Source organism: Thalassophryne amazonica, chromosome 14, assembly GCF_902500255.1.
Source record: "Thalassophryne amazonica chromosome 14, fThaAma1.1, whole genome shotgun sequence".
Taxonomy (NCBI): domain Eukaryota; kingdom Metazoa; phylum Chordata; class Actinopteri; order Batrachoidiformes; family Batrachoididae; genus Thalassophryne; species Thalassophryne amazonica.
In genome coordinates this window covers 32,910,800-32,937,428 of record NC_047116.1, presented here as the reverse complement: position 1 = coordinate 32,937,428, position 26,629 = coordinate 32,910,800, and the positions used below count along the sequence as shown (strand labels likewise).

At 42.2% G+C, this 26,629-nt stretch overlaps 1 protein-coding gene across 5 annotated transcripts in view; it reads left to right on the top strand.

The window, feature by feature from the left end:
* The window catches only part of LOC117525137 (plakophilin-4-like), a 237,110-nt gene that overhangs the window by 186,418 nt on the left and 24,063 nt on the right, over positions 1-26,629 (top strand). For all 5 annotated transcript variants that reach the window (XM_034186983.1, XM_034186984.1, XM_034186986.1 and 2 more), the window contains 4 exons: positions 866-1,073; positions 7,160-7,292; positions 8,349-8,562; positions 25,214-25,397. In XM_034186983.1, coding sequence (XP_034042874.1) covers positions 866-1,073; positions 7,160-7,292; positions 8,349-8,562; positions 25,214-25,397 — 739 coding nt within the window. The remainder of the gene's footprint in view (positions 1-865; positions 1,074-7,159; positions 7,293-8,348; positions 8,563-25,213; positions 25,398-26,629) is intronic.

Genomic DNA, 26,629 nt, shown 5'->3' with positions numbered 1-26,629 from the left:
GTCCAACGGGGAAGTGCACCGAAGCGAAAAATTGTGGTTTTGGAGCTGATCCACAAGGTGGCGTCTCGGGATCTGGGAGGAGGGAGGTTTAGAATGCACATGCCCAGTCGTGTTGGGTGGCCTGATACGGATCTGATCAGAGCAGCAGTCACGCTGCTGCACGTCACGTGTCTCCGGTGAACAGCAGGGACAGACCTGATGAGCCTGTGTGTGCTGCTCTGTTTTCCCGTCTCAATATGTTAACAAAGTAGGTCACAGTATCACTTGAAGGAAAAGAACTGAAACAAGATGCACTAAAGATGATCAGTGTTTATTTATTGGGACGCCTTCGCTTCATGTTTTTGGTGCTTTCATTCTGCGCAAAGAAAGTTACTGCATGTGATTGTGTGAAAGCTGACCATTGGTTTGTTTTTGATGCTTTGCTGTTTTGGGGATAATTGGTCAAAGCAAAGAAGCAAAGGAGCCACGAGGAAAGGAGTTGTGGATCATCGAGAAGGTTGAATCCCGGTGTTCCCTTTGAAAACCAGCGTGATCCTTCTGACTCACTGTTGTTAAAAAGAAAGAAAAAAGAAAGCGAGCCTTTGAAGAGGACGACTTCAGTTTTGTTGAACCCTGGGAGCTGTGTTTTATCCGCACTGTTAATGGGTTCCAGATTTGAGAATTTGCTGAGTCTGCCAGAGCAGGCTCATGTTTATATTTTCAGTTTGGTGTTGAGTTGTATGGTACGGGAGTGGAAAGCTCAGTTTAGGTGAAAAGGTTTGAACCATAACACTGTTAATCTCTGTTAACCCGCTGATGTTATTTTTGAATGTGTGCTCGGTTAGTTTTAAACTTTAAAGTGAAGGTTTGGTTTGTTTGCTTTTAGGCGTGGGAAGTCTCCAGAGGACGTCCAGCCAGCGCAGTGCTATGACCTACCAAAGAAACAACTACGCTCTCAATACTACCGGCACCTACGCTGATCCGTATCGCACCACCCAGTACCGGGGCTCCGATGCCTGTTACACTCGCCACGGTGTTGTCATGGATGATCCTACGCGATCACCCTCCGTAGACAGCATACAGAAGGATCCCAGGTAGGTACTGATGACTGCTGGTTCTTTGATTCTGTACCTCCTGGACTATGCCAGCACTATGGCACAGAGTGAATCAGCCACCCAGGGGGAAGTCTGCATGCTTACGAGGCATTCCTGTTCTGCTAGGTCAACACTGGTGTCCTCTTACTATTCACACAGAGAGCTGCTGTACAGCCATCTACAGCCCTTGCTTTTAAACTGGACGTTTAACAATATATTCACACATCCACCAAAGTGCTGCGTCTGCTCTTGCAGTGCATGCACGTGTGGGGAGTAGGTTGAGCTCTGCACTAACCCCCCATCATGCACGTGGAGAGTTCTGTCTTCAACCATGTACGTTGCTGTATTGGGACAAAGTACATGACGGATAAACACCCAGGGACTGCTGTGACCACGGTCCACTCCACACATAGAATCAGAGTAAAATGTCCCCTATTAAACATCAATAACAGGATGGCTACCTTGGGATATATATATATATATAATTTTATTTCCTTGTTTGTGATGTACTGTATGTATCTAACGGCTGAAATATGTATTTTTTCTGTCAATCAATAGATGTAAGAAACTGTGATCAGATATATAGCATAGCTTTATTTATAGTATTCTTCTCAATTATACTTATTGTCATACAGCTAATTGCTTTTTTAAATGAGAAATGTCTCCTCCTTGGAGTGTGCGGAATACAGAAAAAATAGTAATTCAATCGTGGCAAATGCATTGTTATACAGAAAAGGAACAGATATAAATGTAATTTCCTGAGCTTTATCAGGTTGTCCTGAAGGGTGCACAGATAGAAAGTAACATGAATAATATTAAAAGGCAAAGGTAACAAATTTTGCTTGGGGAAAAAAATGTAAACATTGGATGTTTTCTTGCAGTGGCAGTTATCATTATTTTTATAGTTCTTTTTCTTCTTATTGAACATTAAAGTGTAACAAAGTAAGTTAAGTTGAGGCAAATTAACTCACATGGCTATCAAGTTGAAAAGGCATTCAGACTTGGATTTTATTCCTTGATTCAAGGACATTAGAGACATTAGAGTTAAAGACATTAGGACATTAGAGCAGGGCCTGATTAACCATAGGGGCATGGTGGGCAGTTGCCCACGGGCCTCCACAAATAGGGGGCCTCCACAAAAAATTATTACTATGACAAACCGTTGAATCGGTGTCGTCGACTGTGTCGATGACATTACCAATTCGCAATATTACATCTTACAAGTTACACCAAATGTAACAGTTTCACTGTAATAGCTTCAAAACAGTAATAGCTTCTGGTCTTATTCATCAAGTATAATCTCAACCGGAAGTCGGTATTCCCCAATGTTCTATTACTACGCCAACTGGTAAACAATTTTGTCCAAAAATCCATAATTCCCATTTCCTTTTTTCAGCATGAGTGGAAGCCAGCAGCAAGACAGACACAAGGGTGTCAGGACTTTTCATAGTGGGGCTACAAAGAGAAAGTTGGTCAAAGAGGCCAAAGAGAATTTGATATCATGAGGGAGATAGACTTTGAACACATTGTGGCTGATTTTTCTAAACGTAAAGCTAGAAGAGTTTTGATTTAGGTTTTGTAAGTGATATGTGTGTTTGTATATAATAAAATGTTTTTAAGCAAAATTTCATTTTCGAGTTCTGTTCCTAATGTGTTATGTTAGGTCGTGCGTACTGTAGGGGCCTCCACACCTCACTTTGCCCCTGGGCCTCCACAACTGTAAATCGGGCACTGCATTAGAGTCCTTCTTGCTTCAGCAATAGAGTCACTATCAGGGTCCCAGGGTGTGACTCATGGGAGCTAGATGAGACTGGCGTTGTGTGTTCGCTGCTCCTCTGTTTTTTCTCCAGTTTTCTCGTTTGTAACTTGGTTTTTAGTGGCTTGAGTGTAATTTTTTTTATCTTTGGGTATGTACTTGACGTGGGTCTTGGTCCTTCAGTGTGCATTTTTAACCATTTTTGGTTGTTTAGTGCCTTTTTTGCGCTGTATGACGCCACACTTCACTCCCTCGGCTAGCACGATGCTAAGCTACTGTGCAGCTGAGCTGCGGAGCCTGAACAACAACAATGTTCATCGGGACATTCTCGCTATTAGAGAGTTTGGTTTGCTCCGCTGGCCTCGCTGCGTCCACAGAGGCTCCCGGAGAAAGTTTGTATTCCATCGGACTGGGTCGTCTATGCCGGTTATCTGGTCAGCTGAGCGCATCGGCACTCGGCGCCCACGTCATCAGAGCGCTGCAGCTTCTGGGACTTGTAGTCCTGATGTGACGACAACGGTTTCTGACACTGTCCGGGCGCTGGATGGAAAACGTGGAGTGGATTTTAAGCTACTCAGGCCTATTCAAAGATGTCAGTCTGTCAAACCGACAGAAGTCTTCAGTTTGGGTCTCATTAACATCAGATGACTGTCCTCAAAATCCCTGTTGATCAATGATCTAATTATGGATCATCACCTGCACATGATTGGGTTATGTGAAACCTGGGTCAAACCCACAGCTGTTCTTCCTCTGAATGAGGCCTGCTCACCAGGGTACACATTTGGTCACATGTCTCATGGTGCAAAGCAAGGCGGGGGTGTTGCTTTTATTTATAAATCCAGGTTTACCTTCTTGACTGTTGGGGGGTCATAAATATAATTCGTTTGAGCATCTGACTCTCCGCTCTGCTCATGATGCTACATATTGTCAGGGTCAGAAGTATGGAAATCAGTCATGTTATTTTGTCACTGTTTATAGGCCTCCTGGCCCATACTCTGAATTCTTAGATGAATTTGGTGTGTTCATCTCTAGCCTGTCAGCTAGTGCAGACAACATTTTGATTATTGGTGACTTTAACATTCATATAAATAAGCCCTCTGATCCCCTTTGCAAGTCATTTATGGAACTTGTGGATGCGTTGGGATTCCAGCAATGCATTCAGGATTCAACGCACATTAGTGGAAATACCTTTGATTTGGTTCTCACACGTGGCCTTGCTGTCACGAACATTGACATTTTGCCTGTTGCCTCGGTGGTCTCTGACCACTCATTTATTAGGTGTGCATTTATGTTGCCGCGTTTAGTGGACCGAAAGCCTTGTCTATCTCTGCAGTGATGCATTAATCCCTCAACTATGACTGAACTCGAAGCCAGACTGCCTGAAATTTTGGCTTCAGGGTTGAAGAATATTCAATCAGTGGATAATCTTGCGGATGGCTTGAATTCAGCGCTCAAGGCTACACTGGATAAGGTTGCGCCTCCTCTTTTAAGGCCACGCCTTTCCAAGGCACAGTCGCCTTGGTTCAACGGTTACTTGCGTGACCTTAGGCAGAAGGCTCGAGGTTTGTAACGGAAATGGCGTAGTTGTAAATTAGAGGTGTTCCACCTTGCATGGCGTGATGCTGTCTTAGATTATAAGCAGGCACTACTGGCTACAATGCGTGCCTATTATTCTGATTTGATCAATAAAAACAAGCATAACTCAAAGTTTTTGTTTGAAACTGTAGCATTTCTCATTCATGGACAGCCACCTGTTATTCACTTTCCCTTTTCAGCACAGGACTTCTTGGACTATTTCGAGAAGAAAATTGAGGATATTAGGTTGAGCATATCTCAGCAGGCTTTGGTCCAACCACTGCATACTGCTATGGAGGTGGATGCGCCCACTGAGGTGTTACCCAGATTTACAGATTTTGATGGTATCTTGCTAGGCGCGCTGACGAAGCTCATGACGTCTACTAAAAGCACAACCTGTTTACTTGATCCTATACCAATCAATCAATCAATCAATCAATTTTATTTATATAGCGCCAAATCACAACAAACAGTTGCCCCAAGGCGCTTTATATTGTAAGGCAAGGCCATACAATAATTACATAAAAACCCCAACGGTCAAAACGACCCCCTGTGAGCAAGCACTTGGTGAACACTTACAAAACTGTTTAAGGGCCTGTGGCCCATTCTTGGACCAACTGTGCTGGAAATTATAAATCTCTCATTAACTTCTGGATCTGTTCCTAAATGTTTCAAGTCTGCAGTGATTAAACCATTACTTAAGAAATCCAGTCTCGACCCTAGTGTATTGAAGAATTATAGACCGATATCAAATCTATCATTTTGTTCTAAAATCCTGGAAAAAGTGGTTTCACGACAGCTCATGGACTAACTCACAGAGAATAATGTTTTTGAGCCACTGCAGTCTGCTTTTAGAAAATATCACTCCACAGAGACAGCACTTACTAAAGTAGTGAATGACCTTTTGCGAGCATTGGACTCAGATACCACTACAGTCTTGGTGCTGCTGGATCTTAGTGCTGCGTTTGATACTGTGGATCATCATATTTTACTCAATAGGCTGGAGAATCACTTTGGGATTACTGGAACTGCTCTTGCATGGTTGATGTCATACCTGTCCAGTCGTTCTTACTGTGTATTGTGTAATGGCACCTCCTCTGATCATAGGGATATGAAGTTTGGGGTTCCGCAGGGATCCATTTTAGGCCCCCTGCTTTTTTCCCTTTATGCAGCACCCCTTGGGAATATACTGCGGCGCTTTGGGATTCCCTTTCATTGCTATGCTGATGACACTCAATTGTACATGGCAATAACTGCTGGTAATCTCATTCACATAAAATCTTTGGAAGATTGCCTTGTATCAGTAAGAAGTTGGATGTCTAGTAACTTCCTACTTTTAAATTCTGATAAGACTGAAGTTATGGTTCTTGGTCCAGCGAGGTATTGGCATCAATTTGATCAGCTAGCACTTAGCTTAGGTTCATGTGTTATACATCATACGGATAAAGTGAGGAACCTTGGAGTAATTTTTGATCCTACGTTGTCCTTTGATCTCCACATTAGAGACATTACGAGGACTGCTTTCTTCCTTTTGCGAAATATAGCGAAGATTCGTCCCATCCTGTCTATGGCTGATGCTGAGACTTTGATTCATGCATTTGTCTCTTCTAGATTGGACTATTCTAATGCTCTATTTCCTGGCTTACTGCAGTCCAGGATTAGGGGTCTTCAACTGGTTCAAAACGCTGCTGCCAGACTTTTGACACAAAGCAGAAAGTTTGACATCCCTGGACTAGCTTCCTGTTCCTGCAAGATCGGATTTTAAAGTACTGTTATTAGTTTATAAAATTGTTCATGGACTTGCACCTCCCTATCTGGCTGACCTGGTATGACCCTATGTACCGGCTTGGGCCCTGCGTTCTCAGGGTGCAGGACTTCTGTGTGTTCCCAGGGTGAATAAAAAGTCTGCCGGTCACAGAGCTTTCTCCTACCTTGCCCCAGCTCTGTGGAACGATCTCCCGGCACACATTCAACTGTCGGATACTGTGGAGACTTTTAAGTCACGTTTAAAGACTTGTTTTCCCTGTTTTATCATTAGTGTTATGATGTGTTTTTATTCTTGTATTCTTTTATGGTTGTCTTTCTTTTATGGTCATCTTTTTATTGTGTTTTAAATTTTTATTTGTTTTTGTTTTTTTTATGTTGTGTGAAGCGCCTTGAGACAGTTTCGTGAATTGGCGCTATATAAATTAATACATTTGATTTTGATTTAATTTGATTTAGACTCCTTGAACAAAACACTCCAGAAGAGTCAACTAAGCAGTCAATCACCACCTTGTAATTGCCTTTCTGTGCCTTTACTGGGGAGGTGATGGTCTAGTGGTTAACCGTTTTTGCTTGAGACCAGATGATCCTCGGCTCAAACCCCAGCCTGACCGAAAAATCACTAAGGGCCCTTGGGCAAGGTCCATAATCCCCAAGTTGCTCCCGGTGTGTAGTGAGCACTTTGCATGATAGCACTCTGACATCGGTGTGTGTGTGTCTGTATGAATGGGTGAATGTGAGGCATCATTGTAAAGCACTTTGAGCTTCTGATTCAGATGGAAAAGCGCTATTTAAATGCAGTGCATTTATAGGTTTCCCAAATACTATTGTCTTAATACGGTTACTTTTCATTGATATTCTTGTCTGTTATATCTTCTTATTTTATTCCGTATAATTGTCCTGAAGCTTTGTGTCAGTGACTTTATAACTTTGGTTCTGACTCTGTTGCCATGCTGATAGTGTTGCTTCTCACCTGTGCCCCCAACACTAGGGAGTTTGCGTGGCGTGACCCAGAGCTCACAGAGGTGATTCATATGCTTCAACACCACTTTCCCTCAGTGCAAGCCAACGCAGCTGCCTACCTGCAGCACCTGTGCTTTGGAGATAACAGAGTCAAGACTGAGGTATGTAAAGTCTCAGTGTGCCCATTCTAATAGTTGTTATGCTCAACTTTTATGTACATTCAATAGTGCCCATAACGGTGTGTTTAAGGCTTCCTCCTGAGCAAAAATCTACCACCCAGCATGCACCTGATCAATTGTGCAGCAAGTCCTTTTCTCCACTGCCATGCATATTTTAATGAGCTTTCCAGGTCCACTCTGCTCTTCTGCAGAGTACCTGTAACATTTCACACTTTGGCAGAGAACTTGTACTGCCTCTGGTGGTGTCAGCTCATGGCAGAGAAAATACGACAGCAGAAGTGAATATGTTGACTCAGCAGGGGGCTTCACAACCCTCACAGAGATGAAACTACAGCTTCACAGATACATTTGTTTCATTCCGTCATAACGTAGACAAACAACATAAGCACAAGGAGCATAAAACTATAAATAAAGACAAGATGCACAAGCTTGTAATAAGACACTCACACACCCCATCATCATAACTTTTATTTTGTGAAATATTCCCTCAGCTTCTGTGCCCCCCATCACCACCACCACGTCACACACACACACACACACACACACACACACACACACACACACACACACACACACACACACACACACACACACACACACACACAGACAGACAGACAGACACACCATATGTAGCAATGCAGTCAAGAGAAAGAAGATGAATGTTGATACGAAGGTGCAGACGGAGGATTAAAACAGGAGATATGATTTTTTTTTTTTTATCCTCAATGCCAAATGTGAACATATTAAATTCTATCCATAGCATCCAGTGACGATTCATTTCTTTGTACAGGCCTTTTATTTTTTTTAAGCTCCAGATTGAAATGCAAATGAAGTCTTTCAAAACTCTCATGTCCTGTGGTTAACCATTATTTTCTAGGGCAAAGAGTACCATTAGTTTTTGAAATAATTTGTGTCCTGCATGAATAAAATCAGCATGTTTAAAGACATGATTTGGCCCTTAGTGTGGTCTATAAAATATGAAATGCAGTGAATATCCACAACTTGCCTTGTCACAGTTCTTGTTGACCCTGTCCTTAGGTGTGCCGACTCGGAGGAATTAAACACCTGGTGGACCTACTGGACCACAAGGTCCTTGAAGTTCAAAGGAACGCTTGTGGAGCTCTGAGGAACTTGGTCTATGGCAAAGCTATGGACGACAACAAGATTGCTGTGAGAAATGCAGGAGGCATCCCAGCTCTGCTTCGCCTGCTGAGAAAAACTGTTGATGTAGAAGTGCGTGAACTTGTCACAGGTATGTGATTGTGTGGAGGAAGTGTGCTTGTATGTAATGCAAGAACTGTGCACATACGCTAATGAAACAAAGTGTTTGCATGAACCACCCTTACGATGGTTTTTCCATGCAGAATTGCTACTCAAAAGACCTCTCCTGTCTGGTGATGAAAAGAAAACAAATTGCACTTCTTGACCGAGAAATCTAGGAACAAGAAAATCTTAGTGGAGGAGAGTATTTATTCTTAAAATGATTAACTTTTGTGGAGCTTTCAAGGAGCGACATTTACTGTGTTGGTGACCTGGATTGTTAAGGTGCCCTGACACGAGCATGTTTTTGATTCACGCAACAGTGTTGTGATGTGTTGTGCTGGAGAGTAAACCCATCTTTAACGGGTGCAGAGAGGACGCCAGAGGGGTGCCGGTGCGTGCTGTTGTGCACAGAGAATTTTGAAATGTTCAAAAAATCTTTCAAGCACAAATGTCGTGCAGTGTGGCATGATCTAATCTCCAACACGACGTGCAGCTCGTCAAGTGGAGTAAAGAAGTGAGCAGAGCAAGTGGTGACGTCATGGGATCGCATCAAAGCGCAGCTCGTCTAAAGGATTATAACAAGAAGTTAAATCTGTTATAAACATAAAAATAAATACTTTAACAGCTGCACACAAGAAGGAAAAAACACGCAACTGTTTTATCAAGCCATGACAATGTAAACAAGTCAAATAATTACCTTTTTAGATGGCTCAAAATGCTTTCTGCAGATTGTTAGGTGCGCACACGCGCGAACGGCTCTGGCTACAGCCTCCTCTGTGATTCAGGAAGTGGTTATAGCCGTTTTCAACGGCCAATTTGCAGAAAAAATGATTATTCTGCCAAGAAATAATTGTTTTATATACGCAGTGTCCAGCGCAGGACACGTGGCAGCCGGTATGACAACGAACGGCGTCCAGCTGTGAACACAGCGGGTGGGATCATCACGTGGGTTGTATCTGTTGTGTGAATCAAAAACATGCTCGTGTCAGGGAACCCTTAGTCTTGATTTGGCCTCAGAAGGAGGTTGATGGCTTCCCATGACTGCTTTCAGTTGTAATTCGTTACATGATACCTCTTGACTTCACTGTCCCTAGTGTCTAGTTACCTCAAGTGATGGGATGTGATCATTGATACAGGTGGCTCCTGTTACCATGGTCTGAGTTGCAGGTTGAGTAACAGTACTCCGATGAAAAGACAGAGGTGCCTCATAATATTGGTCTGTCTAAATATCACAAGCTTTGATACTCGTATGTGACTGCAGGGGGTGAGAATCTCTATTCTGCTGCACAATCAATATAAACAAGAACTATATGGGCATATACAACCCCTGGCAAAAATTATGGAATCACCAGCCTCGAAGGATGTTCATTCAGTTGTTTAATTTTGTAGAAAAAAAGCAGATCACAGACATGACACAAAACTAAAGTCATTTCAAATGGCAACTTTCTGGCTTTAAGAAACACTATAAGAAATCAGGAAAAAAAATTGTGGCAGTCAGTAACGGTTACTTTTTTAGACCAAGCAGAGGGGAAAAAAATATGGACTCACTCAATTCTGAGGAATAAATCATGGAATCACCCTGTAAATTTTCATCCCCAAAACTAACACCTGCATCAAATCAGATCTGCTCGTTAGTCTGCATCTAAAAAGGAGTGATCACACCTTGGAGAGCTGTTGCACCAAGTGGACTGACATGAATCATGGCTCCAACACGAGAGATGTCAATTGAAACAAAGGAGAGGATTATCAAACTCTTAAAAGAGGGTAAATCATCACGCAATGTTGCAAAAGATGTTGGTTGTTCACAGTCAGCTGTGTCTAAACTCTGGACCAAATACAAACAACATGGGAAGGTTGTTAAAGGCAAACATACTGGTAGACCAAGGAAGACATCAAAGCGTCAAGACAGAAAACTTAAAGCAATATGTCTCAAAAATCGAAAATGCACAACAAAACAAATAAGGAACGAATGGGAGGAAACTGGAGTCAACGTCTGTGACCGAACTGTAAGAAACCGCCTAAAGGAAATGGGATTTACATACAGAAAAGCTAAACGAAAGCCATCATTAATACCTAAACAGAAAAAAACAAGGTTACAGTGGGCTAAGGAAAAGCAATCGTGGACTGTGGATGACTGGATGAAAGTCATATTCCAGGGGTGGCCAAGTTCGGTCCTCGAGAGCCACATTCCTGACACTCTTAGTTGTCTCCCTGCTCCAACACACCTGAATCCAATGAAAGACTCGTTAGCAGACTTTTAATGAGCCTTTCATTGGATTTAGGTGTGTTGGAGCAGGGAGACAACTAAGAGTGTCAGGAATGTGGCTCTCGAGGACCGAATTTGGCCACCCCTGTCATATTCAGTGATGAATCTCGAATCTGCATTGGGCAAGGTGATAATGCTGGAACTTTTGTTTGGTGCCGTTCCAGTGACATTTATAAAGATGACTGCCTGAAGAGAACATGTAAATTTCCACAGTCATTGATGATATGGGGCTGCATGTCAGGTAAAGGCACTGGGGAGATGGCTGTCATTACATCATCAATAAATGCACAAGTTTACATTGATATTTTGGACACTTTTCTTATCCCATCAATTGAAAGGATGTTTGGGGATGATGAAATCATGTTTCAAGATGATAATGCATCTTGCCATAGAGCAAAAACTGTGAAAACATTCCTTGCAAAAAGACACATAGGGTCAATGTCATGGCCTGCAAATAGTCCGGATCTTAATCCAATTGAAAATCTTTGGTGGAAGTTGAAGAAAATGGTCCATGACAAGTCTCCAACCTGCAAAGCTGATCTGGCAACAGCAATCAGACAAAGTTGGAGCCAGCTTGATGAAGAGTACTGTTTGTCACTCATTAAGTCCATGCCTCAGATACTGCAAGCTGTTATAAAAGCCAGAGGTGGTGCAACAAAATACTAGTGATGTGTTGGAGCGTTCTTTTGTTTTTCATGATCCATAATTTTTTCCTCAGAATTGAATGATTCCAAATTTTTTTCCCTCTGCTTGGTCTAAAAAAGTAACCATTACTGACTGCCACAATTTTTTTTTTTCCTGTTTTTTTTATAGTGTTTCTTAAAGCCAGAAAGTTGCCATTTGAAATGACTTTAGTTTTGTGTCATGTCTGTGATCTGTTTTTTTTCTACAAAATTAAACAACTGAATGAACATCCTCCGAGGCCGGTGATTACATAATTTGTGCCTGGGGTTGTATAAGAATTTATGTCAGACCCAGTTTTAGTTATCCAGGTCAGGTATGGGAGCATGCGGTGGCGCTGCTTGCCACCACACCATAGAACTGCCCTGAGTAGTGGATGGCAATCACCCAGGCAGTCAACCAGGAAAGGATGTTCCATGTGTTGACCCACATGAGCTGCCTCAGGTTTGACCTGGGTGCTGCAGTGGACAATCCCTTAGCACAACACCAGCTGCCACCCTCAAAAGATAAGACCCTTGGAGCTCTCCTATGGGTTCACCTCATCCAAAGATGATTCTCCAAATAGTTTTCTCCCATGTAGTCCCCTGTTGTAGTTACTGCCTGCACCAAATGGCATGGTTGGTACAAATAACCTGTCTGTTTGTCGGAAAAAACATAACGGTAATGGATGTGTTTTTGTGATACTTTTAGGAGATGGTTCCTTAGTTATAGAAAAGCTGATGAATAATGTTAAAGAAAGCTGCCACTTTCTTTATAATGAGATAGTGTTTTTGTGAATCCCACATTGTGATGTCACAAAGATCGAGATTTCCTGCTGTTTCTGCCACCAGCAGAAACAGCAGGAAAGCTCGAATCATAATGACTAAACAGCAGCGTTGGTCATTATGATTCTATTGGCTCTAGAATGCCCCAGTCTAGTTAGTGTATGTTTTTCAACTGTACCAGTTGTGATTATGCAAAACCTTTTGACCTGTTGCAATTATATTTTGCCTGCTATAGAACCTTTTGTCAGTGGAAAATCCAGAGTTCTTGTTTGGGCTAGCAAAGAAGTTGCAAACTGTTTACTTCTATGCTTGTGGTAAACAGCTTTTAAATTACAGGCACAGATGTCTGTACTCTATTAGGGATGCACTGATCCACAATTTTTCACTTCCGATCCCGATACTGGAATTTGGATATCTGTCAATACTGATACTTTCCAATCCGATACCAGAGCTCAGTTTGCTTTAATATTATTGTTATTATTGTTGATTTTATATGAGGATTTTCTTAAAAAGGAGACCTGAAAGTTCAGTTACAATTTGCCAGAAGGTGTATCTAAGATGAAAGCCTAGATTTGATGTTTTGGTGAAAGAATTAATTACTTTTATTTTCTTATAGCCTTATTTTTATAGACTTAAAGAGAAAAAACATCTCTCTTTCTCTCTCTCTCTCTTCAGTTTTCAAGTTCAGTGGAGCTTTATTGATATGGGAGACACATGTTTACATTGTCAAAGCAAGTATTAAGAGTAAAAATTGAATTAAGTTCTCTCTCTCCCTCTATTTCTGTCTTGTTTGCTCTCTCTCATTTGCTCTCTTTTTCTCTCGCTCTTTCTCTCTCCCTGTCTCTCGCTCTTTCTCTCTCCCTCCGTGTCTCTCGTTGTTTTTGTGTTGCGCAAACTTTGAACTTTTTGGAAACACAGCCTTTCAACTGTAAAATCAACCGTAAATTTAAAAATGTATCATCAGCGAGGCTCACACGCAGACTTTAATGGAGATTTTTTCCCTTTCAGAGGACAGATTCTCTGTTCAGCTGTCCTCCTCAGCTGCAGTCTGCGTTGGCTTTTCATAAAGTTTCATAGTCTCGGGACACTGAAGCGGCTAACTTTTCAGCACACATTTTCAGCAACAATTCAGTTCATTTTTTGAAAAATCTGTGCTCGACGAACAGACAATTTGAACCCGAGAACCAGGCAGAAATTTGCCACTACCTGCAGCTAGAACACTGCGGAAGAGAGCTCTCTCAAACAACTCGGCTTCAGAAACCTCCCCTCTTCCCGCTCAGCAGCAAACAAAACAGAAAGGAAACAGCAGCAGTTGTGAGGATTCACAGTGGCTCCTCATGTATCAGAAAATGTTGCGGGTTGGAACGGTATTTTCCGATACTTGAACTACGTCGGTATCGGAAGCCAATCCTGATACCACATCGGATCGGTGGCAACCTTATACTCCATATTCTGTAAGCAAATGAAACCTCACCTCTTGGGTAACATACTTAATGTACGAAAATAAAAGTATGCATCATGTAGAATGGCCCAATTAAAAAAAAAAAAATGATATATCATTGGATTTAATTTCTGATTTTTGCAAATTATCTTCATATGATGCTATGACATATCTCACTTCAGTGTGTTCAGTGACACTTTAAAATGCAAATACCTTTGGAAAAATCAAATAGTACAAATCTCATAATGTTTCATATTTATAATTTCTAACTTTCTGTTGATCAGAAATCAGACTAAATTTGACTGCTAGAGTGCATCAGAATGCACCACAGACTATGTAGTATTTCAGAAGTTTTAATTCTGGAGTGACTGTATTTCGCCTGTGTGAATGTCTCTGACCGTCAGTCTCTACTTTAGAGTCTGTGCATTTTGGCTCTATTTGTGTGTTGTCTGGTCACTGCAAACGGTAAAATCAGAGCTGTTTGGGTTGAGGGCGGGGCACTGCAGAAATGTAAAAGCCAGGACATTTGGTTCCCATGTGGCTGAGTAAGCTGTTTGAGTTGGGCTCCAGCGCCCTGTCTAATGCGGTCTCAGTTTACAGTCCAACAGTGCTACAAAGACAAACAATACAGCCGGAGCATGAGCAGAAAAATAGCCATTTGTATTGTTTATACATTGTTTCCACACTCCCGTTTTAAGTTTCATTTTACACGTGCCAAAGGAGAAAATACACTGTGGAGTTTGCCTCGACTGTAATTATTCAGTGTTGCGTCACAGGTATTATTTGTTTCCAGCACAGGAGTTTATGGCTGGAAACCACTCAAATTCCAGCCTACACCTCCTTGTCCTTCCTTCATTTGAATTTCAAAAGCTTGACCAGGAGCTTTATGTGAGTTTTTCTTTTCACAAGTTGGAGATCCTGCTGTGGCTAATTGATGGTATAGGCCCTGGGATAAGGAGCAATTAGAAAAGGTCAGTGCTGTCGAATCACCTCTGGTTAATTGCGGTTTATGAGAGCAATCAAGTAAAGAGCTTTCTACTGGACAACAAGAGCACCCCACAGCACAGCTGTAAGTGGAAAACACAGAACTCGTTCACACATACCTGAACCATGTCTGCTTGTGACGGTGAAAGCACAGTTTGCCCAAGATTCATCATCTATAACACAGATAGGCATGTCACAATAACTACTTTTGTTGGATAATATATTGTTGAGCAGGGGTGGTGGCCAAGTGGTTAATGCGCTTGGTTTCAGTTCAGAAGGTTCCGGGTTCAAATCCCACCCCTGCCACATTTCTCCATGTAATGTGGAGTTGCGTCAGGAAGGGCATCCGCCGTAAAACTTGTGCCAATTCAACATGCAGATCCACCTTGGATTTGCTGTGGCGACCCCAAGTGCAAACAAGGGAGCAGCCGAAGGGACTTACTGTTGGATAATATATTGTCACAGAAATCATTTTGCTAAATGATATTATGATTACTTTAAGACTGTTTGATGCATCTGACTAATAATGAATGTGCGCGCTTTGAAATAAACAAAATTAAGATGTCATAAATAAGATAAATCAAAATAATAAATATGTTACAAAGCAAATGAACTGTCATGTTCGGTTGACAAAAATTGCACTTAATCAAAATCCCGGCTCATTCACATTAACTGCTCTCTCCTTTTATTCAGCTCTCACTCAAAACGTTCTCACAGTAGCAGAACTATGGAGTGCTGCTATGAAACCAACTTCATTAGGACTTATTCTTTCAAACCTTCTAACTTAAAAAATATAATATTAATTAGGAAAAACCATGTCTATATATACTTACTGGGTGGAAAAAGAAAAAACACTCCAGTGCTTCACCATGGAAACCATACTGTGCATTCTGCATCATGTTAGTAACGTTGTTAATTAAACCAACATGCATGTAAATGCAACAAGCAATACTGAGCTCAGAAAAATGATCAAGGTCGTGTCCATATGTTGCATGATAAGTCGACATGGTAAATGTGACAGACCTAAACAGACTCAACCAGAATCACTTTTTGCTGCTGTAGTGCTTCTAGTGTGTCATTGGCTCTTTCTTGATTCTAGGTCTTGGGTCCACCTTTTCTTCATTTGTGCCAGCAGTATGCTTGGGTAGCCCTATGCTTCAGGTCAGGGGTCATGTTGTGGGAACAGAAAAGGTTATCTCACCTTTGGACTGTCTTGTGTTTCAGCAGCTATTGTTTTCCCCAAAAGCCTCTTAGATAAAAAGGCCAAGAAGCTTCTCAGCCCTGTCATTAGCAGTAATGTCACTGACTCCTGAACTGGACACACTTTTTTTCTTTTTCATTTTAAAGCTTGTGTCCAGTTATGCTATTGCTGTTTTTTTCTTGGATTTACTTTTTACTGTTTATTGGTTTTCAGTCACTGCTGAGGAACAGGTCAAATAACTAAAATATCCTGAGTGCCATTTGTGGTTCTGATCACCTAAAATTGTCCCCTCTGCTATTTTAATTTTAATTGTATGTCCATTGTGGAGTTGGATCTCGCTGTGCACACAGTTCTGCTAAAGCCAAATTGAATTAAAAGAGAAATACGCATAGTGTCACATTTGTTGTTTTTGGCAAGTTTAAGACTGTCGGCACATCAGCAGTACAACAAAGTACGGCCAATCACACAACATGTTCCTCTTTTAATTAATCTGACACAAGTGCAAAGTACTTTTGTGCACCGCATCTTTCTGCCAGGTACAACCAGTGTGCATATGCATCACGTTGAGGTGCACATAAAACTTTTACCTTGCTTGAGTGTTCATACTGGAGTCAGTCAATGTACATGAAGCCACGCTTACACAGGTGGCGGTCGCTAGGGGGTTGGAGGCACCAGATCCCCCACTAAATTTTAGTATTTATTAGACAGCCGTAAGAATGTAATTCAGATCTAGAGGCTTGTAGTTTGAGTAACTTTTTTATCAAGGTTGTTGTTTTGTTTTGGGGTTGGCAGCACAGCGGCGTAGTGGTTAGTACTGCTGCCTTACAGCAAGAAGGTCATGAGATCGATTCCCAACTGTGGCCTTTCTGTGTGGAGTTTGGATGTTATCCCCATGTTTGCATGGGTTCCCTCCAGGTGCTACGGTTATACTTTCACTTTTGATACTCTTGTGTGCTTATTACCCTGTGTGCTGCAATACAGTGCTACTGGAACCTCAGTTTCCTGAGGGAGTCTTCCAAGGGATGAGTAAAGTTCTAGCTCATCTAATCTAATCTCACATCCAAAGATATTCAGGTTAGGTGGATTGGAAACTTTAAAATTTGTCTGTAGATGTGGGTGTGAATGTGTTTATCTATATGTGGCCCTGTGATAGACTGACATCCTGTCCAGGTTGTCCCACCTCATGCCCCATGACTGCTGGGATAGGCTCCACCCCCCGTACCCTTAATTTGAGTACGCAGGCATAGAAAATGGATGTTTTGGGGGGTTTGTTTTTAACTGGAGTATTGTAGGTTTCTCAAACAGCAGTTTTACCAGTTTTATGGTAGTAATTGTACTTTTTTGAGTATAGATGTTCAGTACTCTACAAATCACTAATCACTAATCTTGTCACATTTTACTCATATCTTTGCTGTGTTTACAGGCCGCCAGTCAGAAACTTAAGCATTCACTTGTCCTTTACATGCATGGATTTAGGGCGCATGTTGAAAGTTAATCTGCATTTACAGTTGATTTTTTTTTTTTAACTCCTTATTTGTGCCTTGGACAAATAGATGTGTTGCAAAACATTTACAGTTATTTTTACCACAGCATAAGCCTTTGTTGAGGTTGTTGGTGTGTCTTTCTGCTTATTATAAATGGTTTGACTCTGTTTTAGTGGTTTTGTGCTACAGATCTGGTTTGCAAATTTGTCTTGAATTTGGTTTACCTGACAGATATCTTTGGTTTCATTCATGTTAATATAATAGAGTGATAGCGTAGTTGCAGTAACTGCAGTTATTTGTACAATCAAATAAAAAAAATAGAAAATCAATCATTTTTCCTGCGACGGGCAAAGACCAAACTGCATCTTGTGTGATGAAATTATAGGAGAAAGAGAAATGTTCTGTCCCTGATTCTATTTGTGCAGTCATTGTGATTTCAGCTGAGCATCATGTGTCCACCCACTAAATGGATCTTTTAATAAATGGACAAATTTGAACCATCCTAACTTTTCAGGTCGACATAAATGCCCATACATCTAATCAACATGACAACTTTTATGACCCGCTGTCTGAAATTTGATACAGGAAAACATGGCCCACTTGTTTGCTGTCTTGTCTGGAGACAGCTAAGATAAATTGTATCTGAAGCCTGGAACATTTTTAGCTCTGCCCAGCAATAAGAGTGGAAACAGCAGCAACTGGGAGCAAAATAACCACTCCACTTTGAACCGCTCCAAAGAGGTCCAAATAGTAGATATTCATATATGAAAATAAAAGCTTTTTTTTTTAGATTGAATACCACTGATCAAAATAGTATAAATATTAACAGTACAGCCTGGTGCCTTGTGTGTGCTCTGTAATACCAGGTCTGTTAGAAAAGTATTGAACCATTTTATTTTTTGCAATAACCTTATGGATTTGAATCACGTGTGAATGCATCAGCCAAGCTTGAACCTTTGTGCGCATGCGTGAGTTTTTTCACGCCTGTCGGTTGCGGGAGGAGTGGTTCAGCCCCCTCGGCGGATTTTCATTGTCAGGAAAATGGCCGAGCGACTGCCGCCTTGCTGCATCCAAATTTTTTCAGAAACTGTGAGAGACAGCCAGGTGGAAACCATTCGGAAAATTCAGATGACTTTCGGTGAAGATCTTATGGGCATCACACAGATTAAGGAGCGTTACAACTGGATTAAAGACGGCCCACAGCAGCTGAAGGCACTCCGCGCTTCGAGCGGCCATTGACAGGCTGAAACGACCAGATCATTTCCTAAGTGAAGGCTGTGTTGATCCGGGACATCGTCTGACTACCAGAGAAATGGCAAGAGAGGTGGACATAGCACTTTTTCGGCACATTATACTGTTACAGGAGATTTTGTAATGAAAGACGTGTGGCGGAATTCGTGCGTCAGGATGAAGCCGCTAATGGCACAGAACAAAAAGCACCTCCGTGTTGGAAGTCTCACGGGACATGCCCAGCCCTTCCACCATTCGGAAGATTCAGACGGCTTTGGGTGGCTTTTCAGTCGAGTGAGTATCCGAGAAATTGTCGAAGAGCTGGGCATGTCACAACATGTCCTGTGAGACCAACACGGAGGTGCTTTCGTTCCGTGCCATTAGCGGCTCCGTGGTGAATTCCTCTGCTCCTGTTTTCATGACAAAATCTCCTTTAACAGTGGAATGTGCCGGAAAAGTGCTATGTCCACCTTTTCTGCCATTCCTCTGGTAGTCAGACGACGTCCCGGATCAACACAGCATTCAGTTTGGAAATGATCTGGTCATTTCAGCCTGTCGATCGCCGCTCGGAGCGCGACGCGCCCTCCGCCATTGTGCGCCATCTTTAAACCAGCTGTACCACTCCTTAATCTGTGTGATGCCCATAAAATCGTCCCTGAAAGCCATCTGAATTTTCCGAATGGTGTCCACCTGGCTGTCTCTCACAATTTCTGGAAAAATTTGATGCAGCGCTGCTCCAGCCGTTCAGACATTTTCCTCACAATGAAAAATCCGACGAGGGGGGAGGACCAGTGCTCACCTAAAGCCTGCTCACAGGCAAATGACGCAACCGACAGGCGTGAAAAAACTCACGCATGCGCACGAAGGTTCAAGCTTGGCTGATGCAATCACACGTGATTCAAATCCATAAGGTTATTGCAAAAAATAAAAAGGTCCGATACTTTTCTAACAGACCTCGTATGTGAAAACACAGTCCAGGTTAATTAGAGAGAGGTGATTCATATTCCCATCCAAATCATTAAGGGTTCTTGGGCAAGGTCCTTAATCTGCAAGTGTCTGCATGCTTGTCTGAATATGAGGCATTGCTGTAAAGCTATGTGACAATGAAAGCATTATGTAAGATTTTTGTTTACGATTAGTGTGAATGTTAATAATAGTCACCACAGCAGAAAAATTTATTCCATCTCACCCTGTCCTCTGTATTTACACCATCCACCTGCATGTCCCACCTCACCACATCCATAAACCTCTTCTTTGACCTCACTCTTCTCTTCCTGCCTGGTGGCTCCATCTTCAGCATCTTTCTCCTTGTATACCCCGGGTCTCTCCTCTGCACATGTCCAAACCATCTCAATCTCGCCTCTGACTTTCTCTGTTAACTGTCTGTTAACACTCAAATCTTCAGAATTAGCACATTACTTTAAAAGATTTTCACTTTGTAAAAAGGACAGAGTCACCATTGATGTTGATGAACTGTCCGGAATTAGTTTTGTTTAAGTGAAACCATGAGTGAAAGTGCTTTGCGTTTCATGTGTCCTGCCCACTGTCTGTGTCATTGCACGTGGAAAATAAATGACTCCCCCCCCCCCCTTTTTTTTGTAGCCGGCAGCCAGTCCGCCTTCTGCTGGGGGAGGACTGAGCTCCTCACAGTGGTCTGACTGTTGCAAAACACAACAGACAGGAACTAACATGTATGATTTTAGGGTTTGCAAATGTTTTTGGCCATTAAGCTTTACTCACTCATAGGGGTGGTGGCCAAGTGGTTAATGCGCTTGGTTTCAGTTCAGAAGGTTCCGGGTTCAAATCCCACCCCTGCCACATTTCTCCATGTAATATGGAGTTGCGTCAGGAAGGACATCCGGCGTAAAACTTGTGCCAATTCAACATGCAGATCCACCTTGGATTTGCTGTGGCGACCCCAAGTGCAAACAAGGGAGCAGCCGAAGGGACTTACTAAGCTTTACTCACTCATAAAAAAAAAAAAAAAAACTTGTTAGCGGACTGAAAGCTAGCTGAACTAAATTTAGCAGTTAATTGACTGTCAGTTTTAGCTGATGGTTCTCAAAATTAGCTGAAAAGCTAATCCGCTAACAAAAAAAGTTTGCTTCGGTAATTAGCAGTTTGCTGATTAGCGGAACTGTGCCCACCACTGTCAGGGGCAGAGACTGTCACGGGTAGTTGTGGCCTTTGCTTGTGACTGCACCCAACACACTAGCTGTCACTCAAATCGGATTAACCCTAATTCTTTATAACTGTATGGCTTAAAATATCTGAAACTGATGAATTATGTAAAAATAAATAAATAATTCAAACCACAACTGTTGTCATGAAGGGAGACACCAGCTATAGAGAGAGCAAATCCATTTTTTGTTCCAGGTTGTAAACATGTTTGTTTATGCTTGTTTATTACAACATGGAAGTCTGTGTGGATTGACTCACTTTAGGAGCCAGCCTGTGGCCATATTTGGAACTAGAACTGTAGGTTTTGGCCGCTTGATTTGGACTTGGGTGGGGGTGGGGAGGGGGGGGGGGGTACAGTGAAATTGGGGGTGCTCCTGCAGAGCTACCGTGCACCACAAAAAAAAAGACATCTTATACACCTCAAAAAGTTCTTTAAATATGAAATATGTACTGTATACTAATATATGTCTATTTGTCTTTCGTTGTCCGGGAAGGGGGCGGTGGGTGGGGTTGGAGATAGATTGGATTGTTTGTTGACCTGGGGGGTTATGTTGTAGGTCTGTGGGTGATTGTGTCCATGGGTGTGTCCATGGGTGTTTGCAGTACATATGACCCAGGGGAAGAAGCTGTTTGTCATCCCGCTGGTGTGGGAGTTTGTTGACTGTAGCGTCTCCCTGAGGGCAACAGGTCAGACAACAAGTAGGCAAGGTGTGAGGGGTCTCCTGTGATGACCTTGGTTCTCCTAAGGCAGCAGGATGTTTCCAGGTTGAGCAGAGGGCAGCTAATGATCTTTAAGACAGTGTTGTCAGTATGCTTTCCACAGGTTGTTCTTCCTGTGGACACGCACGACATGTAGCTGCTTCTGAGCCTTCTTAACCAGGGCCCTGGTGTTGGAGGCCCAGGAATGGTCTGTGGAGATGTGGGTGCCCAGAAAAACCGAAGGCTGTGACAGTTTCCACCTGTTCTCCATTTATTGGGGGGAAATTCTATCTGTTTTTCCTATCTGTGGTATCATCTGCATATTTTATAATGCGGTTGGTTGGGTGGGTTGGAGAGAAGTTGTAGATGTACAGGGTGTGCAGTAGAGAGCTCAGAACGCAGCCATGAGGGGAACCAGTGCTGAGTGTGAGTCTGGAGGAGTGGTGGGGTCCAAGTGTCACACACTGAGGGCGGCTCATCAGAAAATTCTTAATCCAGTTACGGGGGGGATGTGTAATTTCAGCAGTTTGGTGATGAGAATGTCTGTTATGATGGTGTTAAATGACATTGAGCTGTAGTCCACAAAGAGCATCCTCTAGCTCTTCTTGTTCTCCAGGTGACTCAGCGCTGTGCGGAGAGTGAGGGCGATGGCATCCTGCATAGACCGGTTTGCTCTGACAGCGAACTGGTGGGGGTCGAGGGAGGGAGGGCGGCGCTCTCTGATGTGCTGGGAGACTAATCGCTCCAGGCACTTAATGATTATAGACGCACACATGCAGGCCTGTGCTGTCTGACTGTCAGATATGACTTATGGGCGTGGCCGCTGATGTTGCACCACCGACAGTGTTGTCAGTCATGCCCCGGTGGATTTGCCGCAGCTCATCCAAAATCCTGCAGGGAGAAGGCATTATCCACAAATTAACATTAAGGTGCTGCAGAGCACCTTGTACAGCAGCATGGAGATTGTGGAGTCAAAAACGGTTCCTCCAGGATTTCACACTCTGGTGATTGTTGTAATTGACCCAAATTCAAGCAGTCACCACGTCATTTGTGTGAGCTTCTAATTATGACGAATCCCAGCACTTTATTTCTTGATAGGTTATATGCTTCACAATAACAAATAATTACAGAATAACACAAAAACACTCAAAAGAATAAAAGTAGATTCAAATACAGATAGAGGACACTTAGTGTGTAACTCCTGTTGCCAGGAGTGGTCTGTTTTAGTTCTTCAAGCACTCTTCACACTTGGGATGAAAGCCATGTCTGCTCTGTTCGTATTCTGCCTTCTGTGAATAAAAGATGGAGCGACTGACGCATAAAAGTTGATTTGTCCTTCAACCCACTCCTGACCTACTAACAAATACGGAACACTCCTAACGGGTTAAATGTGAAGAAGAGATGGATGATTCTAGAGGATTTAAACTCAACGTCACAGAGTCGCACTGAATTTAGAACAAGTGTCTTGTTTTCACAGAGCCAATTGTCATGTAAAGTGCCTCCTCCCGGAGCCTTCGGACACTCTTTCATGCTTTCTTACTTACTCTTCCACTCTTTCTCTCTCTCATGTGCGCTCTCGCTCTCTCAATCTTTCTTGTGTATGCACACTCGTTTTCTGGTTTGTTCTTTCATTCGTTCTCTCACTCTGTCTCTTACACGAAAACAAACTATACACTGTGCAGTCCATCTGACATCTCAGTGGATGCGTCCTGTCCAGCAGTGTCATTGTATTTATTGTGTTGGGTTTTTTTTTGTTGTTGTTTTGCTCTGCACCGTGTGCTGTGTCATGTGTGTCCTGGTTCTGTGCCATAGGAGAACTGGTGAGCTGAGACTGTGCAGCTGAGACACTGAGCAATTCAGAAATTGTGTGCAGAAAAGTAAATAAATAAAAAATAAAATAAATCTCTGCTGTGTGAAATTGGGGGATCGGTATCTGTCTCACAGTCTAGTCAGCATGTCTCTGACCCAGTGCCTACCTGTCCACCAAATTCTGTTGAAATCTTTTGATGTATTTTTGAGAAATTGGCTAAGAGATGAAAAACAAACAAACAAACCGGTAATAAAAGTATTAAGACACACACACACGTACATAGACAGACAATATATCCAGTTAGTACAGTAATCATGTTAATAACCCAGGCGATATACAGTAAGGGAGTTTTTTTAAAGTGCTGAGTGAAATGGATCTCTTAATAACAGGACATAGATTATTCCAGAGTTTAAGCACAAATGCCATATTTTCCCCGAGTATAAGTTGCACTTTTTCTGTTTTATGATCTCTTTAATTTGGGATTTTTGTGCATTGTTGTAGTGTATTTTTTATTACTGTCATTTATTCTTTTATTATTGAAGTTTATTTTGGTTAGTGCTTTGATTCTTGGGAAAGGTCTATATAAACAGTAATTATAATTGCTTTTATTTATTAATACCAACCTTTTTGGTATATAAGTCGCACCAGAGTGTAAGCCTCCCAGTCTAGTAAAAAAAAAAGTGACTTATACTCCAGAAAATATGGTAACTACTACAGTAATGTCTTAGTGTATATGAAAGATATCAAATAATTTTTTTAAAAGCTGAAGTTAGATGTCCCATGTTTTGTTGCAGTCTGTTGAATATATTACTTTGCTATTGTTTAAAAAAGGAAACTGTTCAGAATCAACTACACAGATGTGTGAGAATTTGTTCATCTCAAAATTACCTGCAGACAGCTTTTTCAAAATAGCTAAAGCAAAAATTAGCACTTGGACCAACAACACATAATTAATTACATGTGAATCAGAGACTGCACCAAATTATTGGGACATTTCTTAAGGTTTTACATACATTTAACTGCTTTGTATTTGCAGTGGAGTCTGCTTTAGCTCTATCGGCTTTAAACTGTCCAGCATTGCTGCTGCCCTGCAGAAAGCAGGGAGCACCCTGCGCCTTAGCGTAAGCCTCACAGTAAGCACTGTCTAATTAGAAGAACACAGTACATGCTGGCTAATCCTCCACAGATGCAACATCAAAGGCTGCCAGGACTGTGCACGATTATGACTGGTTACCAAAAGTATCTTTGAATTTTCAAAATTTCCATGCACAGTGGTTGTGCAGACATTCTTGGCGGTGGTTGTGTGTGTGTGTGTGTGTGGGGGGGGGGGGGGGGGTCAGTCTGAGAGAGATTATGTTTGTTCAAGGTTACATGGTTCAAGGTTACAGACCAGGGTCAACATTTAGGTCTAGTACACTAATACTTTCAAGGTCATAGCTGTTCAATTCAAACACATTGGAGTTGAAAAGGGTTTCGGGTTTGTCAAGGATAAGTGGTTCAGTTGTGGCCAGAAATTATGAAATGTCAGGCTCACAGAACCTCACTTATATTTTGGTATCACTGAAACTCAAGGAATTAATTTTGCTCAACTCTGTCAAACATGTAAGGTGCAGGTGTTGCACTCCAAGTACACATTCTACTTCATATTTTATGTCAGTTATTTGAGACGAGTTCTTGTTTTTTGTATGTTTTGCAGCTCTGCTTGTTTCTATGCATTTGTTATGTGTGTGTGTATGTGTGTGCATGCGCGTGCATGTGCTCATAATGAGCTCATAATGAGCTATGAATAGACTAAACTGTCGGCAGATCTGGTGGCTTACCCTAACTGCACGTGATAAGTGACACAACCTGTGGTTCACCAGGCTGTTTCTCAGTGCCTGTGTTTGCACGTCTTCACAGGGGTGCTGTGGAACCTGTCGTCATGTGACACTGTCAAGATGACAATCATCCGGGACGCCTTAACGACTGTGACCAACACTGTGATCATCCCTCACTCAGGATGGAGCAGTTCTACCTTTGACGATGACCACAAGCTGAAGTTCCACTCCTCTCTGGTGCTGAGGAACACCACAGGCTGTTTGAGGTAAACCACCTGATGCACAGACTTGGCACTGGCCCCCCTCTGTGGACAGTCAGTGTTATTGCATCCAAAGTAAAACAAGCTCCTGCTGTAGTCGTGGTGGGGGGTGCTTTAAGTGAGATACATGGGTTTTCAAGGGTGAACTGCCCGTTGAAGAGAATTGAAGTCAAGAATTTGATGTAGCCACTCCAAAACTTTTTTTTTTTTCTTTTTTTACATTGTGAAGGCTGCTTTGCTCTTGTGCTGGAGATCACATTCTCACACTGCTTCAGATGACCTGACATTTTTTATTTACAATTAACTGAATCCACCAATTATGGTTTGACACTCTGAATCAGCAAAACACTCCCACACCGTCACACAACCTCCACCATATTTGACTGTTGTACTGCCGTTTAAAGATGTTAGTTTTTTCACCAGATTGCTATTGCATACCAAGTTCAGGTTCAGGGTGGTGCGGGTGGAGAAAGGTGGCAGGAGTGATTTGTGACAGAAGGATATATGCAAGAGTGAAGGGGAAAGTCTACAAGACACTAGTGAGACCAGCTATGTTGTACGGCTTAGAGATGGTGGCGCGAACAAAAAGACAGGAGGCAGAGCTGGAGGTGGCAAAGCTGAAGATGCTCCAATTTTCTTTGGGAGGGATGAGGACGGACAGGATTAGGAATGAACATATCAGAGGGACAGCTCAGGTGGGACAGTTTACAAAGTCACACAGGCCATATTGAGATGGTTTGTATCTGTGCAGAGGAGGGACTCGGGGTATATAGGGAGAAGGATGCTGAGGATGGAGCCACCAGGAAGGAGGAGGTCTCCCATCCAAGTACTAAACAGGACTCACTCTGCTTAGCTTCTGAGATCTGACAGGCTCAAGCCTGTCCCCATTACTGTTAATTTATTTATTGATTTAATTTATTTATTTTTGATCTATGATTTTGGCAAAATATATATAACATTTTATCAGCAAAGAAAATGGTCAAAGCATATGTCTAGGAAATAAATTTATGGCTGGATAGAAAGTTGAAAGGTTGAAGTTTTTCATACCAATGTCAATGTTGGCCCTGCATTTTGTCAGTCTCTTAGACAACATGTTCAATGTAGGCCCCGCGTTGGCCAATTACGGCCTGCAAATGCTTTGGGGAAAGTGTCCTGAGGAATGTTTTGGATTTCTCTGCAGATGTTTTCCTTCAATGCATTGATGCTTGGCTTCAACATAAACTTCAGGGTCTCTGCAA